Consider the following 20,955-nt stretch of genomic DNA (forward strand, 5'->3'; position numbering starts at 1 on the left):
GATAATCAAAATGCTTAATACCAGTGCAGTATGTTACTCTCGGATCCACAATTAGATTTTTACTAATCTGTTTAGTAGAACCGAAGTATGCATTGTCAAGTTTCAAAGGCTGGATTTTTGGCAACGAATAGCCTCTATACCAAATCACTTACTGAACTTAGTCCCTTCATTATAGAAAAACAACTTTCGGCTTTAATTGGAACACCTAAATCCGTCAAGAAACTCCGCAATGGAGGACTCTTGATAGAGGTAGAGCGGAAACAACAATCAGACATTATTCTGAAAAGTACCAGCTTTTTTAACATTGACACAACTGCCACACCACATTAGTCTCTAAACTCCAGCAAGGGCGTCATCAGATGTTCTGACCTTGCTGAAATGCTAGAAGCAGATATTGCTGAAGAGTTAAAATCACAGCAGGTGTCAAATGTCAAGCGCATTCAGTCTACAAGAGATGGTAAACGAATGCCAACGAATAGCCTTATTCTAACATTCTCCACACACATTCTCCCATCATCGATACGAGTAGGTTACCTTAACGTTCGCGTTGCGGTTTACATTCCAAACCCAATGCAATGTTACAAATGCTTCAAATTTGGTCACCATGAATCAAATTGCGTTAGGCAGACTATTTGCCGCAGATGTAGCTCAAACCATGACAAAAATGAGACTTGTAACGTTCCTGTTAAATGTGCAAATTGTGGAGGAGAGCATTACGCCACCTCCCGGTCATGCCCCTTGTGGTTAAAGGAAAAAGAAATTCTTCGTCAGAAGTATACGCAAAATATTTCCTTTCAAGATGCACGAAAGCTTGTTGAATCACAAGGACCAAAACAACTGTCGTATTCAGCTGCAGTTACAAAGTCTGTTAAGATGGTTGACTCTGCAGTACAAAATTCTGGAAACAAAGTGATCCCTCGGAAGCATTAATCACAACAAAATAACATAAGAATTGCAGACTCGGTTTGATTGAGCCTGTACATGAGGGATAATGAAGAAGTGCAACATCCCTCACGCCCCCTAGCACCGGCTCTGTCTTCCTTTAGGACATTGAGTACTTTTGTTATGGTCATTGGGTTTACTTTTATATGTTTTTACATGATCATTTTAGTGTTTTACTTATTTAACCTTTTGTAACCATGACAACTGTTAGAATTTCACTTGGCGGGGATTCATTTTATTTACACTGTCTCGTTTATAGGAACATGGTGGGGCTAAGAGCGAGGTTTGGTGCACCATTAACCGGTTTAAACTCCCCAGCAGTCATTATTATGCTGCTGACCGTTCCAAGGCGGCGCCCCACTGTGTTCCTCAGATGTATGTCTTATGTTGTTTCATACTGTTTTGGTGACACTTTTGCTTGTGTCCCTTGTTGTTTTCTCGTCTACGGTAAGTATCTTCCCCATTGCCTCTAGTTTTTATTTCTTTGATTACTCCCCCCCCCTTCCCCCGGTTTCCTGTCCCCTTCCCCTTTGTGGGCCTATTTTTATTTTCTTTGAATTCCTAATCAGTTACAAATTAATTATCATTTAATGATTAACCTGTCCGTGCTCTGTCTTTGCCCTGTCCTGTTTTTGTTTGGGGTCCCCCTGGGCTCCTTGCCATTGGTTCTTGTTGCTGGGTCATGTGGGGGTTGCGTTCATTGAACGCCGCCTTTCCTTGTTGATCTTGTTTATCATATTTTGAGCGGTACTCAATTCTCAACACTTTATAGTGTTGGCATCAATGATCCCGAAGGACCAGAAAATATAACAACACTGAAGTGAAGTACGGGGCAACTTTTTACGGCTGCCACACAGCACTTGACACCTGTTGTTGTGAAGTACAAAATTCTGGAAACAAAGTGATCCCTCGGAAGCATTAATCACAACAAAATAACATAAGAATTGCAGACTCGGTTTGATTGAGCCTGTACATGAGGGATAATGAAGAAGTGCAACATCCCTCACGCCCCCTAGCACCGGCTTGACAAGTCAACTTATGCCAATGCACGCCACTTAAGTTACCATTACCAAAAAAGCAAACAGCTTCACAAAGTAAACAGTCTACCTCTGTGCAGACTCAGTCACCATCAAAGTCTTCTCCAAAGAAGCAAACTGCAAACAATCAAATAGCATCGTCTGAGAAAGTTTATCAAAAACAATCGCCTAAAGAGCGAATTGTCATCACAGATCGGGTGAAAAAAGCAATGCGGAACCCGATCAACACAGAAAATCGGTTCGACCTACTTCACGACACCGAATTGATGGAGGATGAGGATTTATACCTCTCCCCTCCTCGAACTCCGAATGCCAGAAGTCCAATAAAGTTTCCTACTTAATATAAATATTTTTTAATATGGATTATAGAAGTCATTCTATCCTACAATGGAATTGCCGAGGTCTTAAGTCAAATTATAATGATCTACTTTTACTATTATCAAAATTCTCTCCAAATGTATTATGTCTTCAGGAGACTATGTTATCTCCTAAAGATAATATCTCTATAAAAGATTATACACTTTATAATTATATATGCACTAGTAACGCCAGAACATCAGGTGGTACAAGCATTGCTATCGCAAATTGCATTCCTCAAAAAGAATTAAAACTTAACACAAGATTACAAGCTTTAGCTGTGCAGGTGACCTTACATCGACCACTAACAATTTGTTCTTTATACCTTCCTCCAAATTTAACGGTAACAAGTGATGAACTTGAAAGTATTGTTCGACAATTACCATCACCTTTCCTTTTGTTAGGGGATTTTAATGCTCACAATCCTATGTGGGGCAGTACATCTACAAATAATAAGGGTAACATAACTGAAAATTTGATAGATAACTTTCAGCTTTGTTTATTCAACAATCGGTCACCTACATATTTACATCCAGCTACAGGTACGTTTTCTTGCATCGACCTCTCGATTGTCCACTCTGCTATATACCTGGACTTCGATTGGAAAGTTTTAGATGACCAGTACGCCAGTGATCATTATCCATTGTTACTAACATCAAATGACTCTATACCAGATGAAGGACGTCAATTTTTTAAATTTAAGAAAGCAGATTGGGAAACATTTACTAGGCTCTGTTCTATTGATCTAACAAAAAAATGAATTTGATTTCACCTCTGATGATATAGCTGAAACTTTCTCTTCAGCATTACATATGATTGCCTGCAAAGTTATTCCATTAAAAAAATAATAAAAGTAACAAAATCAAAAAACCATTGTTTAACGATGAATGTAAAAAAGCCGTTCGTATACGTAAAGCTTCACTCAAAAAGTTTGAACATAGCCCTACAACAGAAAATCTTGAAAATTATAGAATATTTAGAGCCAAAGCTAGAAGATCAGTGCGTCAATCTAAACGCCAATCATGGCAATCTTATGTTTCAAATATTAATTCAAATACTCCTATTAGGAAAGTATGGGATGCAGTACGAAATATACGTGGTAAGTATAAAAATAGTATAAAAATAGTCCAACTGATCACTTAAAAACTGGTGATGGCCAATATGCCAAAACAAAAACGGATATTGCAGAAACTTTGGCTAAAACATTTGAAAAGAACTCCTCTTCAAGCAATTATTCAAATAAATTTCAACAACATAAAAATAAAGCTGAGAAAGAGCATATTAATTTTACTTCAACAAACGACGAAACCTATAATTCCCTTTTCTCTATTGATGACTTAATTTATTCAATCAAAACTGCAAAAGATAGTGCTGCAAAAAAAATATGCCCGGACGAAATTTACTACCATTTTTTAAACATTTACCATCCCAATCCCTAGACTTGCTTCTTGAAATTTTTAACAAAATTTGGGTATCTGGTGAATTTCCCAAGACTTGGAAAAATGCGCTGGTTATTCCTATCCCTAAACCTGGAAAAGATTCAACTGACCCTACAAATTATCGTCCAATTTCACTTACAAGTTGCCTCTGCAAAACATTCGAGAGAATGATAAATAATCGGTTAGTTTAGTATCTAGAAAATAATGGAATTATCACTAACTTTCGCAAACAGCGAAAACAGCGTTTTCGCAAACAGCGAAGGTTTTCGCAAACAGCGAAGTACAAACGATCATCTTGTACGACTTGAGACTTTTATTAGAGAAGCCTTTGTAAATAAACAACACCTGGTATCAATTTTCTTTGATCTTGAGAAGGCTTACGACACTACTTGGAAATATGGTATCCTAAAAGATCTAAAGGATGCTGGACTTAATGGCAGGCTTCCTCTTTTCATTTCTGGATTTTTAAACGATAGGCACCTAAAAGTAAGACTTGGTTCAACTTTTTCTCAGGACCACCAACAAGAACAAGGTGTTCCTCAAGGAAGCATACTTTCTGTTACACTTTTTGGCCTTAAAATAAACAATATTTCTAGCGCTCTTACACCAGGCATAGATTGTTCTCTATATGTAGACGGTTTTCTTATCTGCTATCGATCGAAAAGTATGAGAACAATTGAACGGCAACTTCAACAAAATTTAGATAAAATTCAGAAGTGGGCAATAGAAAATGGTTTTAAATTTTCAAAGTCAAAAACTCAATGTGTTCATTTCTGTCGATTGCGGAAACAACATAATGACCCTGAACTATACATATCTGGTTCTAAAATTCCAGTTGTTGTTGAAGCTAAGTTTTTAGGAATTATATTTGATAAAAAACTTTCTTTTATACCACATATTAAACATTTGAAAACTAAATGCCTAAAAGCTTTAAATTTACTTAAGGTTTTATCAAGTACAAATTGGGGATCAAATTCTTCCACATTACTGAAATTATACAGAAGTCTTATCCGATCAAAATTAGATTATGGTTCTGTAGTATATGGGTCTGCAAGAAAATCATATCTTCAAATTCTAGATACCATACAGTACCAGGGTTTACGTTTAGCTTTAGGTGCTTTTCGCACTTCACCTGTAGAAAGTCTATATGCGGAAGCTGGGGAACCATCGCTTCATCTTCGTCCAAAAAAGCTATCACTTCAATACGCAACTAGAATTTCATCTAATAGCAAAAATCCAGCTAAAAATATTATTTTCAAACCAAGTTATACTAAAAAATTTGTTAACAAACCAATGGAAATAAAACCATTAGGCCTTCGTTTAAAAGATGATTTAGATAAACTTAAAATTAATCCAGACAGTATCCTTCAAAATGACGATGAGGATGTTCCACCTTGGACTTATAATTCCCCGAAAATAAATATTAACCTTTCAAATATAAAAAAATCATCAAATTCACCTGAATACTTCAAAGAGAAGTTTCTAGCAATTAAGGAAGAACATGAAGATTTTATACATATTTATACGGACGGTTCAAAGAAGGTTGCAAAGTAGGTGCGGCTGTGTTTGAAAATAATTTTACATCTAGTATGAGGTTACCAGATAATGCATCAATTTTTACTGCTGAAGCAAAAGCTATCGATTTAGCATTGTCATACATAGCACAGCATACCCACGATAAATTTGTGATATTTTCTGACTCGCTTTCTGTTTTAATATCCATTAAAATTAAAAAATCAGACAACATCATGGTAAAGAAACTTCTTTTACGATTTCATGATATACTAAAAACAAAATATGTTAAATTATATTGGATTCCAAGTCATGTAGGAATACGAGGAAATGAAAAAGTAGATGCTTTAGCTAAACAATCATTAAATTTTCAAAAAATTGACTTATTCTTACCTGCTTGTGATTTTAGACCGGCTATAAATAAATTCGTATCATCTGAATGGAAAGCAAATTGGAAAAATGCCGTTTTTAATAAACTTCACGATATAAACCCATCCCTTGATGTGTCACCATCTCTATCTCTGCCAAACCGCCGTGATCAAACAGTTCTTCGATGCCGCATTGGACACACTAAACTTACCCATTCTTATCTCCTTACAAATGACAATGCCCCTTTCTGTGTTGGTTGTAATGAAAATTTTACTGTCAAGCATTTTCTTCTTGAATGTCATGATTTTTCACAGGCCCGTAATAGATTTTATTCTGTAAATTCACTCAAAGAACTTTTTAATACAATTCCATCAAAAAACATAATTGATTATTTGAAAGAGATAAACTTGTATTCTAGGATCTAATTGGTTCATTTCTATTGTCATTTACAAAGTTTTACATAACATTTTAAGCCAATTATAGCATTCGGCACGACATGGCCAGTTATGTGTTGACGTGCCGTAAAAATCCAAACAAACAAACTTATTTAGTGCCAAATATAGCTTTACCCGTCACATTACTTGGTTTGACCGATAAGGGGTGTTCAAATAGAAATTTATTTGACGAAGAAATTGCTTTTATTGATACAGAAAATTAGTGTCTGCTAATATTTTAAACGCATATTTCCTCATTGAACACATAAGAATCATAAAGGTATGAAATCCCTGATTAAGGTGGTATGGCAGTATAAGTGTCACATTAGATCTGAGGGACAGATCTATAGAGGGGTCGTTTGAATAATGTTAAGGACTATACTCGTAATTGTATATATTTTTTATCTTATTGTATTCTGATTTGTACGATCTTTTTAGCATCTACAGTAACGATAAATGTAGGTATATGTTTCGTCTTTAGTGCCAAATATAACTTTACCCGTCACATTTCGACAGGGGGTGTTGAAACGAGTAACTGCGGCAGTAGTTTTAGGCTTCTTAATTTGTACCCCATTCCTTTTAAATCATCTTTGAAATTTGTTATTTTATGTCTATTAATGTTCAAATTTTAAACTAATTGTATTAGGAACATACAAAACGATGAAATATTTTAATTATGATCAAAAAAGAACATAAATTATTTATTGATTATGTGCGAAATGGTAAACACTGATTTACGCGAAAATATTGTGTACGAATTGAAATTGTTCGTGTCTGCTGGGTATTTATTCGTGATGGCTGCTTCGTGTTGTCTGCAAAGGTTTTACTTGATCTATCAGGGAAAATGAAATAATGTAGCTACTGGTAACTTTTATATGATTCCTCATGTTTTGATGTTATCTGTACTCGGTAACTAATGGCAAATGCTGTTTAAGTTTAGAATTAAAATCCTCATAACAAAGACATGCTCGTTGATTATTTTACATTACTTAAATAAATAATTAAGAAATACGATCTAAAAGTTCTCGGGCCGATATACTTCTAGCCACTACACTGACATTTACACACATCGACAATGTTAATGAAGATTACTGACCGAGTAACATGCGGTTTTACACAGATTTAGTAACATTAAACACACTTTTATCATTAGAGGGTGTGTAATTTAGACCAAAATCAGAGTCATCATTATGTACATTATGTAAGAAGTGGATGTCTCTCAAGGAAAAAAATCTGGAAACAAAGTGATCCCTCGGAAGCATAAATCACAACAAGATTGCATGAAAATTGCACAAACTGTTTGATTGAGTTTGTACATGAAATCCATGAAGACTTCATTGATACACTCGGGAATGGGGTCCCCGTCCTATAGCAGTGTGAAAAAAATGGGTCCTGCTGAATTTAAGAGGGGCAGGGAGAGCATTGGAGATGATGAGCGGACTGGGTGGCCAAAAGAGGCCATCAACGATGAAACTGCCGAAGCTGTGCACGATGTAGTCATTTGCGACAGAAGCCGAGAACTGCAAAGCATTCCTAGGGCAGTGGGTATAACTTTTGGTTCAGTTAAGGCAATTCTGACTGATGTCTTTGGCATGTCAAAGGTTTCCGCTGGATGGTTTTATTTTATGTACCGGATCGTAACTCAGGATAAAACATGGGTCTATCACTTCGATCAAGAATAAAATACAATAGGGCATGCAGAGGAAGCTCCTGACTCACCCCCTCCGAAGAATTTCAAGAGTGTGCCATCAGCAGGGAGGATGATGGCTTCAACTTTGGGATAGTCAGGGGATAATCATGATTGACTATCTTGAGCTAGGTCGTATCATTCACGGTACGTACTATGCAGTCGAATTGAAACCTCAGTGTCAAGAAATCGCGCGTAAAAGGAGGGGCAAACTGACTCAAGGCGTTTTTCTCCTGCACGACAATAAGTCAGCTCACACACCCTAAGTTGCGATGGCTGCTGTATCTGTCTGTGGCTTTGAAATTTTTTCCCATCCCCCATATTCTCCGGATTTGTCCCCCTCTGACTTGTTTCCTACCTGTTTTCGAAACTGAAATTCAAGCTCAGTAGTAGACATTTTGGAAGCAATGAAGGTGTCATGGAGGCGGTCAATGAGTTCTTGAGGACAAAAATAGTGTTCTGTTTTGAAGGGTTAAACAAGGTTGTGCACAGGTGGGCAAAGTGCATTGATGTAGAGTGCGATTTTATTGAAAAGATAGACCATAATTTGGGTTCTCTGAATACCGGAAGTACATCGGACCAAGAACTTTTTGATCAGTCCCCGTACAACAGATTATAATGTTTTAAAACACTCTGTGTTAAAGACATTATGCTGAAAACTTAGGAAAATTTCAGATTCAATATATTGTAATTAAAACAAAAATCAATGTCTTTCAAATATCAAATATGATAAACAAGATCAACAAGGAAAGGCGGCGTTCAATGAACGCAACCCCTTACGATCCAGCAACAAGAACCATTGGCAAGGAGCCCAGGCGGATTCCAAACAAAAACAGGGCAGGGCACAAGGCAGCACCAACAAAACTTGAAATGTCATTAGAACGTCAATGTAGCTATCACACCGATATTTCATTTTTCGATGAATGTTGAAGTCCAAACTTTCGAATCTGGCTTCTTGATATATGCAATTTGGTAACCATATACAACGACTGCTACGTATTATTTATAAATATACAATGCATTGGTACTTTTGTTTCGTTCAAGCCTTTTTCCCGACCAGACAGTGAGTTCGAACAAAAGATGTTCGAGAGACCCTAGTTCGAGCAAATGAATTGTAACATTTTTGTTCATTCAAACTGCCTTTGTGAGAAAAACTTCCTTACAAATGTATATCATTAGCTATGTTGAATTATCAAGTTTTATTCTAAAGACGAAAAACATGTGAACTTCTTATCGGTAATAATAAATAAGTACAAGTGACATTTCTAGAACAATACTGATGAATGGAAAGTTCATTTGTATTTCTCTGAACAAAAAATTAGAGATACATTCAGCTGCCTTGATATCAGAGCGGAGAATACCTGTCAATTAGCAAGCAAATATAAATCACACAATATACTGTTGTCTGCTGGTGTTTGTCTTCAATAATAGTTAACGATAAAGTATCAAGTCTTCTTCTGTACAATCATTTCACACTTGAGTGCATATTTGGGTTTGGAAAAGTTGAACTTAAAACTTACTTTTATTCTGTGCCCATAATTTCATAATCAACAGACTCTTCAAGAGAACGTCTTGTTTATTATTTTTGTCCATATTAACTGCAGATTAAAGTGACCGCCTTGAAAATGACGATGAGGATGTTCCACCTTGGACTTATAATTCCCCGGAAATAAATATTAACCTTTCAAATATAAAAAAGGCATCAAATTCACCTGAATATTTCAAAGAGAAGTTTCTATCAATTAAGGAAGAACATGAAGATTTTGTACATATTTATACGGACGGTTCAAAAGAAGGTTGCAAAGTAGGTGCGGCTGTGTTTGAAAATAATTTTACATCTAGTATGAGGTTACCAGATAATGCATCAATTTTTACTGCTGAAGCAAAAGCTATCGATTTAGCATTGTCATACATAGCACAGCATACCCACGATAAATTTGTGATATTTTCTGACTCGCTTTCTGTTTTAATATCCATTAAAAATAAAAAATCTGACAATATCATGGTAAAGAAACTTCTTTTGCGATTTCATGATATACTAAAAACAAAATATGTTAAATTATATTGGATTCCAAGCCATGTAGGAATACGAGGAAATGAAAAAGTAGATGCTTTAGCTAAACAATCATTAAATTTTCAAAAAACTGACTTATTGTTACCTGCTTGTGATTTTAGACCGGCTATAAATAAACTCGTATCATCTGAATGGAAAGCAAATTGGGACAATGCCGTTTTTAATAAACTTCACGATATAAACCCATCTCTTGATATGTCACCATCTCTATCTCTGTCAAACCGCCGTGATCAAACAGTTCTTCTTCGATGCCGAATTGGACACACTAAAATTACCCACTCTTATCTCCTCACAAATGACAATGCCCCTTTCTGTGTAGGTTGTAATGAAAATTTTACTGTCAAGCATTTTCTTCTTGAATGTCATGATTTTTCACAGGCCCGTAATAGATTTTATTCTGTAAATTCACTCAAAGAACTTTTTAATTCAATTCCATCAAAAAACATAATTGATTATTTAAAAGAGATAAACTTGTTTTCTAGGATCTAATTGGCTCATTTCTATTGTCATTTACAATGTTTTACATAATATTTTAAGCCTATTATAGCATTCGGCACGATATGGCCAGTTATGTGTTGACGTGCCGTAAAAATCCAAACAAACAAACAAACAAAATCATGTTTATTGTTGATACGATGTAAAAGATTATGTCTATTCACTTTTGGAAAGTTGTGTTTGTTTTCTCATCTCACGCCAACAAGTCATGTGATGTGACAACTTTTCAGGTTATGCGTTCATTGAACGCCGCCTTTCCTTGTTAATTTTGTTTATTATATTTTAACTGGCATAACGTTTTCAGGCACGAGTGTGCATGTTAAAAAATCCATCGACCCTTCTGTAACCATGCTTAACGATAAAGTATCCAGTCGAGAAAGAAAGTCCAAGGCATGATTTCAACAAAGAGTGCAGATTAGAAAGTGAATCTCAGTAATGAAATTAAAAAGGAAAACTTGGTCACAAAGATATCTCATTTTGAACTGCTATCTTATTCTGTGTGTTGTAAACAAGTGACATAAATCATCTAAACGTATTGTTAAGACATGTGTATCAAAAGGAGAATCATGTATTAAACCTTGGGGGCCATTGATTTTCCCTATATGCATATAGTAAAAACTTAAAAAATCTTCTTTTAAAGAACCGTAAGAGCTAGAGCTTAGATATTTGGCATGAAACATCTTCTAGTGAATGTCTACCAAGTTTGTTCAAATAAAAGCCCTAGGGTCAAAATTGGCCCCGACCAAGGGGGTCATTGATTTTCCCTATATGCATATAGTAAAAACTTAAAAAATCTTCTTTTAAAGAACCATAAGAGCTAGAGCTTAGCTATTTGGCATGAAACATCTTCTAGTGAATGTCTACCAAGTTTGTTCAAATAAAAGCCCTGGGGTCAAAATTGACCCTGCCCCAGGGGGTCATAGATTTTCCCTATTTGCATATGGTAAAAACTTAAAAAATCTTCTTTTAAAGAACCCAAAGAGCTAGAGCTAAGATATTTAGCATGAAACATCTTCTAATGAGTGTCTAACAAGTGTGTTCAAATAAAAGCTCTGGGGTCAAAATTGGCCCCGCCCCAGGGGGTCATTGATTTTCCCTATATGCATATAGTAAAAACTTAAAAAAATCTTCTTTTAAAGAACTCAAAGAGCTAGAGCTTAGATATTTAGCATGAAACATGTTCTAATGGGTGTCTACCAAGTATGTTCAAATAAAAGCCCTGGGGTCAAAACTGGCCCCGCCCGGGGGTCATTGATTTTCCTTATATGTGTATAGCAAAAACTTAAAAATCTTCTTTGGAAAAACCCAAATAGCTAGAGTTTAGATATTAAGCATGAAACATCTTTAAGTAAATATCTACAAAGTTTGTTAAAATAAACGCCCGGGGGTCAAAACTGGCCCTTCCCCAGGGGTGACATTGTTTTTAACTATATGTGTATAGTAAAAACTTTAAAAATCTTCTTTTAAAAAAGCCAATGAGCTAGAACTTAGATGTTTAGCATGAAACATCTTCTTATGGGTGTCTACCAAGTCTGTTCAAATAAACAAATAAAAGCCCTTGGGTAAAAATTGGCCCGGGGGTGGGGGGCCTATATACAGGTGAGCGACCTCAGGGCCATCATGGCCCTCTTGTTAAGAAATGGCAATTTCTAGTCTGTTTTCAAGGAGAGCCTTTAAGGTGTATTATATGTCCTAATATGACTGAAAACATTTGTTAGAATAAAGGAAAGCTGAAATGAAATGAACAAATTATGTAAAAGAGGGTATCTAATAGGAATAATATCAGGGGTTTTTTTTAGGAAAAGGGGAAGACGCTGGACGCTGGTAGGGAGGGGAAAAAATATACGAAAAAAGTCAATTTGGGGAAACTTTATTATGACGTTATTTATACTATATACTTAACTACATAGTAGAGAGTTACAACTATATCTTTTTCCCCTTAAAAACTTTATCATCATGCAAAATATTCTTTGCAGTATAACATATTTTCTTAATATGTATGGTGGTGAATGGTTTTTATACTTCTATTTTTGTATGAAAGTTAATACAGTATAGGTATAATAGTGTATCTGTGACACACTTTAGCTCCATATAAGTCATTTTCATAATAAGAAGTACAAAATATATTACTTTACTAAAAATAACCAAGAAAATGACAATATTTTGATAGCAACTGATTTCCAGAAATAGTACCGTTCAGTACGGGATATAGCCAAGAAAAAAAATGGCTGCCTCCATGTTGAGACAGTACTTGCAGTTTCCTGCAATGTTTTTGGTTATTTTGAACAACAATTGGTGGTTTATCCTGCATAAAATGAAGAAAAATAATATTTTAAACCATGTAATTATTAAATCTGATCCAGTTTAAAGGAAAATAGAATTTTTTGGGGGAAAAAACTTGGCTATTTACCGAGGGGAAGACGCCGACTATCGGTGTCAATTTGTTAGTAAAAAAAACCCCTGAATATATTCTGAAAAATGATTGAAACGCATAAAGTATCCCACTTGGTATTTGAAGTACAAAGCTATATACATTCATTGCTGAAATTAGTATTTTAAGTTCTCATAATTGATATTTGGTTAATGTGAAACTATTTATTGCACTCTTTGATATTATATCGTTTGTTGTTTTTTTTTATTTGTTCAGCCGCATTTTTTTAATATTCTTTTATCAAACGTAGATAAATGTTTTGAAAAAACAACAACGTACTAAATGGAGACAAAAATATCAGAGAAACAAAAATAACAAATAGCTATCTCCATTAAAAGAAATCCTACTGTTTATGCGTGTCTGTGTTAATTATTTGCTATCAAGAAATATAAAAACACTGCGGATGATCACGTCACCAAAATCGTACAATGGGCTCATAAAATGGCGGCTTAAACGCTCGGTAAAAGCAGTGAAATTGAGGTAGGCATACAGTTAACGTTAAATTTATATGTAAAAATAGGCGCACGGAACCCCTGTATAAAACCACGTACTGTTCTGTTATTGGTTACTTTGTAGCTCTCTCTGTTTAGGCCTGAAAGTCGACAAAGTTGTTTTGGGTGATGAGTACAATGGCCGAACAGGTACAAAAATACGTTGTTTTCAGTAAAAGAAACGCATTTTGAGAAAAATTAGCAATGCCATCTTGTGCACAATTGCCCGTCAAGAACAATTTCCATCCTTTGTAAAGTTGCATAACGAAGTTGTGCATCTTTTTAAAAACGTGTACAATGGTCGAACCAAATTTAATGAGTACAACGGCCGAACGATTATATTGCCTGTCCTATTTCGTCAAATTTTTCATTGAATTATGCTTATTTCTCGCTTCCTGTCTTTGGTATCATACAGTGAAAGTCATGAAAACTTAGAGAAGTCTTGCCGCTGGTTCTTTTTGCTAGGTCGTTTTGGGGGTTGCGTTCATTGAAGGTCGCCTTTCCTTGTTGATCTTATTTATCATATTTTATAAGGACAAATAACAAAAAATATCTTAAAATGCCATTCGTTGTGTTAATGTTGTATTGATTTGTTTTAAATGACAAGAATTCCTCAAAGGAAAACTTGATGCTTTAATCAATCTTAATTCTGCGTTAAACAGAAATGTTTAAGCCTTTAGAGATGTTACTGCTCTTTGCTTTGGAAATGGTATCATTACACTAAAGAAAATATGAGTAATCGTGCCGATAATCTAATAGCTTAGCACTCAAAATAATACGCGATGATTGCGCAATCACTTCTATGGTGCTGGACAGTTAAACTTACTAAGGCTGTTATGTTAAAAACTATTTATTACATTTTGCTTGTCATCTGTATTATCATGATGTAAATTATTCTGATCGTCTTTATTATACATGTATATTGTTGTTGTTATCTTTGTTATATTATATTTTTTTATTCTTGTTAAAGAGTATAGTGTTCATGTTTATGTTAACTCGTAATGTGTTTGTTATATTCATTATTGCTTCCATTTTAATATTAAGTATTTATTTATAATTTTATAAGTATAAAACATACTTCATGCTCATTAATACAACCTTTGCACGTGGCCATGAAAAATCTTAATGGTGCGAGATTTAAATATATACAGTTCTACGAACTTTTTATAGCAAAATGCTGAAGAATACCAGCATAAAATATATTTTAACTTGTGCAATTTTTAAAAATTATAATCTGATCTGTTAAGGATATTGTTAAATCTCAATGTTTTAAGCGGTAAAGGAGTGCATATTGTCAATTACAAATCACGCGATATATTGTCATATGCCGTAAAACGGTTATTAATTGCTGACGAACATGAAGTCTTATATATGTTATATAACTTTACATTTCCGTCTTAAAAAGATTTCTTGGAATGAGTCATATATTAAGACAAGTGTGTTATAAGAAAAGACAAAGAAAAGGTTAAAATGTCCGTCAAATTATTAATATTGCGTCAAATTTATCCAGAATACCAAAAACAAAAAGTGATTTAAACATAGTTTATTATAATTTAGTATATTCAATAGTCAAGACTTAACAACTATGATAAACAAAACACAACAATATCAAAATAACAGATAAGAAGTATGCAGACAACATACGATCAAGCTTAAAGTAACGGATTAATACATATTCATCAATAACCCTTATAACACTAAATATCTTAAATAAACTTGTTCATCCTTCACTCTGAACCAAACCATTTAACATTTTAGGGAGTATTATAGAATATGTTGCAGCCAGATGGCTAAGTGGTGATAAGATGCGAATACTGAGATTTATTTTAAAACAAATAAGTCGACATTAAATGAAAAAAGTAATTAATAGAGTAAGTAAATATTTCCATGTTAATGTAGCATTAATTGAACATACTTCATGTTTTATCATTCTAAACAATATATACCTTTAATTTAGCAATTGTGACATAGTGTTATATCATTAAAACATTTCATTTGGCGTAAAAATGTATATCAAATGATATATTTTGATAAGGTTATTCCATGCTGTACTGTTATCATAGGGTCGTTAACTTTCCCAAACGCTTGTGTCGTGGCCATACTCTCCAGAAAGGAGTAGGGACCAGTAAAATAAAAAAAAATGTTGTTTTGCTTTTAGATAGATTTAAGCAAAACAGGTTCTGTCATAATGATTAAAGTTAAAATTATATAATCTTTCTTTTTTTCAAAAAGCAACTATATCTTTTATGTGTTGACTCTGGAGCTGGACCTTCATTTCAATCACACTGTACATGAGCAACGACAGTGTTAACATGCCAGCAAGAATATACACTTTGGTTTGTACGCAGAGAAAAAAGCTGTATCCGAATGATATAGCACATCCGGTAGCGTAGAACATACGGTATGATGCAAAGGCTGCCTCTTGTTTGTCAACAAATAGAATTCCGAAGAGTGCTGAAATATATTGTAATAAATATCATTTGAAATTTCAATCAAATATGTTCTTTTAATTTTGGTTATTACGCTACTTGAAAGCTAAGACAATGTATGACGAAAAAGCAATCCTTCAATTATTTGAATTATTTGTTATATGATTTTTATTTATTCCTTTTTTCATTTTTTATTATTGTCATTTTTTATTATTATTTTATTTATTTATTCATTAATTAATTTATTTTATTTTTACTTATTTATTTAATTTAGTTTTAAGATAAATGCTAGGAATAAAAGTCTTTCATCTAAATTCTATATAATTTATTAGACAGTGAGACGTTTTGTCCTCTCGTTTAGGGGAAGGATATAATTCATGCTCAAGAATATTCTTACTGTATGTTTGTGTTTGCCATATTGCGTCACAGAGTCCTAGGCAAGCTGCGACTACGAAGAAATTTGGCACATCTTCCGGGACTGGTTTCCATAACCAGAGAACAATAAGGAGCCCGACATTGAAGGTCGCACCAGCAGTTATAAATGCAAATCTTTTAATGTGTTTAGCAATACAACCTGAAAAAAAAGAAAGTGAATGTCTTGTCTTTTCTAACGAAACTAGATTTTGCGCTTCTTTTATTGGAAAAATATATTTACCTTATGACCGATAAGCCGGGCGTGGTCATGATAAAAATATCGCAAAAAAACCTTTATGCGAAATGTTGGTATAATGCTGACATTTATGTGAATTAATATACAAGCCTTATTCTCAGGTAAGTTAAAAGCACATTATGCCGCAGAAATCAATGTTTATACAATTCTTTAAAAATGTCAAACATGTGTTGCATAATGTTTTACTAATGGATTTAGAGCATGTTACATGTTTAAATACCGACGAAAATAACGCTGAATTCGCAGCAATGTGTTGTAAATGTAGCAAATAATGTAAACAAAGTAGTATTTTGACTTCCACACACAATACTGATTCACTATAAATATAGCAATTGCCAGCAAAGCAAAAGAAGCAAAGGTAGTTTATCTTTATGGCAAATCAGTAATTTTTAGAAACTGTAACAAGATACGAAACTTAGATGATTTTGTGAAATAAAAAATGATAGCATTTCTGAGGCATATTGGACTTTTAATATAAAATTAAATTAAAATGTTGAAACGAAAAACTTACTGATTACAATAGAAGCTAGAGCACTCACTCCTCCAAAGCACATCAGTATTGGTCCAAGACTGTACACTCCCATTGTGCAGTTCACAAAAGACTGGAATATAAAGTTTAAATAATGTTTGATTGTTTTGTATTGCAAAATGTAACCACTCATGCAAAACAAAATGTTTGGCCACTGACTTTCCAATTTCACTACATTGCTTATTTGAATAAAAACACATCTTTGGCTGCCATTGTATACGATATAGTTGAGTTATTACTTCCATCACATCAAAACAAGTATCATTAACAACTGAAATTCCACTGAAGCATTTATGACTAGACAAACTTGAATCAATGATACTAATGAACTCAAGACAGTCAAAATTTTATAGTCGGGGTAGTTCTACAATGGGCATAAGTTATGCCGGGTGGAGACGCCATAATTACGCCTTATTACCAATGTCTGCCTTTACTTACACTGAAAAATAGTTCAAACACAAAGGTTGTTACACTTGTATAATGGGCAAAATCGTGCAAATCTAAACACAAACATTATAATAATGATTCAATCAATGGGTTTTAGCTTTTTTGTTCTTTGTCAAACATTTTACTAAGCATTATAAGGCATAAAAGCTAGAGAATTGAACACATTCCCAAAATCAAGACTGTATATCCCCAAAACACAAAGATATCTTTATTACTTACTGTCTAGCATAAATATTGATACACTAGCTGTTATGTATTCTATATTTTTACAGTTAATTGTGATGACCAAAGAATTCAAGGCTGCCCCGTGGAGATGCAATTTTCACGTTTCTATTATTAGGTATAAGGCGCGAATGCGGCTGATTATTTATCACAATTCACAAAGGAAATTATTTATAAACATAACTAGTCCGTACATAAAAGATTGCATTGAGCCATCCCTTAGCAACACACAAATCACGTTTTACTAATTAAAAAGGTACGAGAATGTAAGTCTACAATATCTACTCTGTACGATCTTAGTAAGCGCGTAGTTAAATAATAAGTGGAAAATAGTCATTTTATAAATAGGGTATAGCACATTTTAAACTAACTGGGAATGGAATAGTAAAAACTTCTTTTATTATAGTATTGATTACAATTTCGAGAACTAATTTTGTTGTTTTTTCTTCTATTTGTAATATCATTGTATCATTGACTAACTATACGGTGTACGTTTAGTGCTTTGACCCCCTTGTGGCCGAGAGGTTGCCTAAAAGGGTTAAGGCATCAGAACTTCAGACAACCTTTATCCCTGCGTGATCGTATATAGGCGTCACAAATGATTTGACTTACTGGAGTTTATGTATCTCTGAACTAGAGCAGGTTAGGGGGTTTTGACCCCTGGTTATGTAAGTTTGTAACACCATAGGAAAGCCAAATTCAGCTTTCCTAAACGGCGCCATATGACTTAAATTGTGTCTGTGCACCGTAAAATCAATAAAAACAAACAAATAAATGTATACTGCCATGAATGTTAATATCATAATTTGTTTACATAGTCTATTGTTTTAGTATATTATGAAGCGCGTCCAAGTAATTTTTTATCATTAAACCCGACAGTTGATATAAAACATGAAATTCAACTAATTAAATATATGATAAATGATGATAGATTATTTTGTCATCAATTATGTGGCAGAACTGTGAAAACTTTTATACAGAAGTTCATAAACATATAAATAATTGCTAGTGGAGTAGAAACGATGTATGACTTGACACGCACACACCAAAACACACAAACTGCCTGTTATAAAACTATATCTCCGTGCCATAACGCTAAAGATAAAGTGCAAACACCAATCATTTAGTACCAGTAATTTGGTATACAAAATCAATTTATCATATGAAATAAGCTAGAAAAGAAATTCTGCTCACATTTAACCGAGTTTCATTACATTATTTTGATAAATAATGTTTGTGGAAATGACACATTCATTTTAAATCAATCAATTTTTTTTAATTTACCATCTGCAAGTCTTTAATAATATTTTAGATATTTTTAGATGAACACTTTGATTGATTTGTCACAGATGTGAATAAGTTATAAAACACGCAATTCGTAAATAGCCAGCAGACCAAAAGTATTTTTCTTTCATGTCATGATATAATGCCCATCAAAATTAACTTAGTTAAACTATCTATCTATATGTCGGTATTTGTTGCTGTTGTAGTTTTGAACGTGCATGCGCGCGAGCGTGTGTGTGTATGTGTGTGTTTCCACCAAGATAGTTATATAGTATATGATGCTTGGAAATGCTGAAAAAAATCACTACACATACTTGAAGGCTAATAAGGGATTTTTTTTGATTTTTTATTATATGCTACATGTAAAATATGAAACGAATAAATGAGAATCTTGTTCAATAATCGTGTGTAACTGATCAAACATTATCTTTTACCATTGTTTTGATAAACTATCTTGTTAGTTCATTGTTACATTATCTATCTTCTTGTAAATGACATTATCTATCTAAAATATTCGTGTTAGATAATCTCGTGATTTGCTTCGTTTAATCATCTTGTTTGAATACTTTTTTAACTTTATAAACTATTGTTACGTTATCTTGATGAATTATCTTATTAAAATCTTTTATGTAAATGTGTCCGAAATGCATGTGTTAAATCAAATATACGAATATACAAATTGCAAATTTTTTATAAAAAAATATCTAATATATGAAATTGAACGCAAACGAAACAATAAAATATTCTGAATTTTTTTAAACAAATTTACTCCTATCCCTTCATTTCATTCAAGGAAAACGAGAATTTTTGTCCTACCTTACTGGCTTTTATAGCATTAATGTCTTATTGTTGTGTCCCGTTCTTATCTAAAAAGGCGACATTTACGCGCTTAACATTACTTTCTGTAGACAAACTAATTTGCTAGCTTTTATTGGGTACATTAAAGCAAGCCTTGGAAACGTTAATGGGTCATTTGATAGCTTTGCCTTAATATCATTGAGACTTGTTTGTTCGTAAAAGGTTCATAAATTATTTACATGTAAGTGAAGAAGCATTATAGTTGGGTAAATAAATGTTAAAATGTATAGTATAGCTATGGCCTACAAATGAACTCTGATTGCAACATAATTGATCGAGTGTCTTGCTTTAACGGTTTGACAAAAAAGTATTATCAGCTTGTTCTTGACAACAATGTATGGTCGAGGAATGTTACAGGCACCCTATGCCTCATAAAATGACTGTTTTTTCATCTTGAGAAATGGTAAGTATGAGTTTTATCATTTTTATATAACGGTTTTATAGCATGTTAGATGCTTATCACCTGAAGAAATTTGCGCTGAATGTCTAATTATTTGTCACAAAAGTAGCAAAATGTAAATAAAGTAGTATTTTTGACTTCCATACAAAATACTTAAGCAAAATATGTGTACTAATTGCAAAAAAAGCAGCAGAAATAGATATGGTTTAGGTTTTTGGCCAGTGAGTAAATGTTTAGAAGTTTTAACAGAGCTGATGTAAAATAAAAATAAAAGCATTTCTGGGGCAAATGGCGACTTGAGGATAGACTGTCGTGTGAATGTATAATTTGATACATACATATTGCAGATTATCCCGAGATATTTTATATATTTCTATATACTAATTAACAGTCCTACAAATATAATATTAATCTATAAATAGAACGATCAGCTTACAACCAGGAAGCCTTTCTGTATTATGTTACAATAAATGGAATATCCTTGTCACATCTGATATCATTTCTAACTTTGAATGAAGATCTTCCAATACAAGAAAGATGAAATCCCTTTGGGAATTTATTGTAACTGACCTAATATAGAAATATCTAGTTCATAGAACACAAAGCTTGATACGACCTAAAAAGATAAGCGTAATCATTTCCTATAGTGTTATTGTATTATAGGAACTTTGTCAGAACAGGGTTGGATAGCAAAACATCATAAGCAAGTATTAACTTTTTATTCTACTTTTCTACGATTTTGAACAACGAATTAAATAACTACTCTGAAGATAATCCCCCTGCTACGTTAAAACCTTATGAGATACAATCGTCAAAGTGCAGTGTTGAAAATAAGAAAATTTGTAGAC

At 33.6% G+C, this 20,955-nt stretch overlaps 1 protein-coding gene across 4 annotated transcripts in view; it reads right to left on the reverse strand.

The window, feature by feature from the left end:
- Positions 1–14,796: 14,796 nt before the first annotated feature.
- Positions 14,797–20,955, reverse strand: part of LOC132754075 (protein unc-93 homolog A-like) — a 42,441-nt gene continuing 36,282 nt past the window's right edge. For all 4 annotated transcript variants that reach the window (XM_060744667.1, XM_060744669.1, XM_060744668.1 and 1 more), the window contains exons 3-5: positions 16,879–16,969; positions 16,095–16,271; positions 14,797–15,722 (exon numbers count right to left, since the gene is read on the reverse strand). In XM_060744667.1, the coding sequence (XP_060600650.1) occupies positions 15,493–15,722; positions 16,095–16,271; positions 16,879–16,969 (498 nt within the window). In that variant the 3' untranslated portion in view covers positions 14,797–15,492. The remainder of the gene's footprint in view (positions 15,723–16,094; positions 16,272–16,878; positions 16,970–20,955) is intronic.

Source organism: Ruditapes philippinarum, unplaced genomic scaffold (assembly GCF_026571515.1).
Source record: "Ruditapes philippinarum isolate M1 unplaced genomic scaffold, ASM2657151v2 ctg6026_1_1_1_1, whole genome shotgun sequence".
NCBI lineage: Eukaryota > Metazoa > Mollusca > Bivalvia > Venerida > Veneridae > Ruditapes > Ruditapes philippinarum.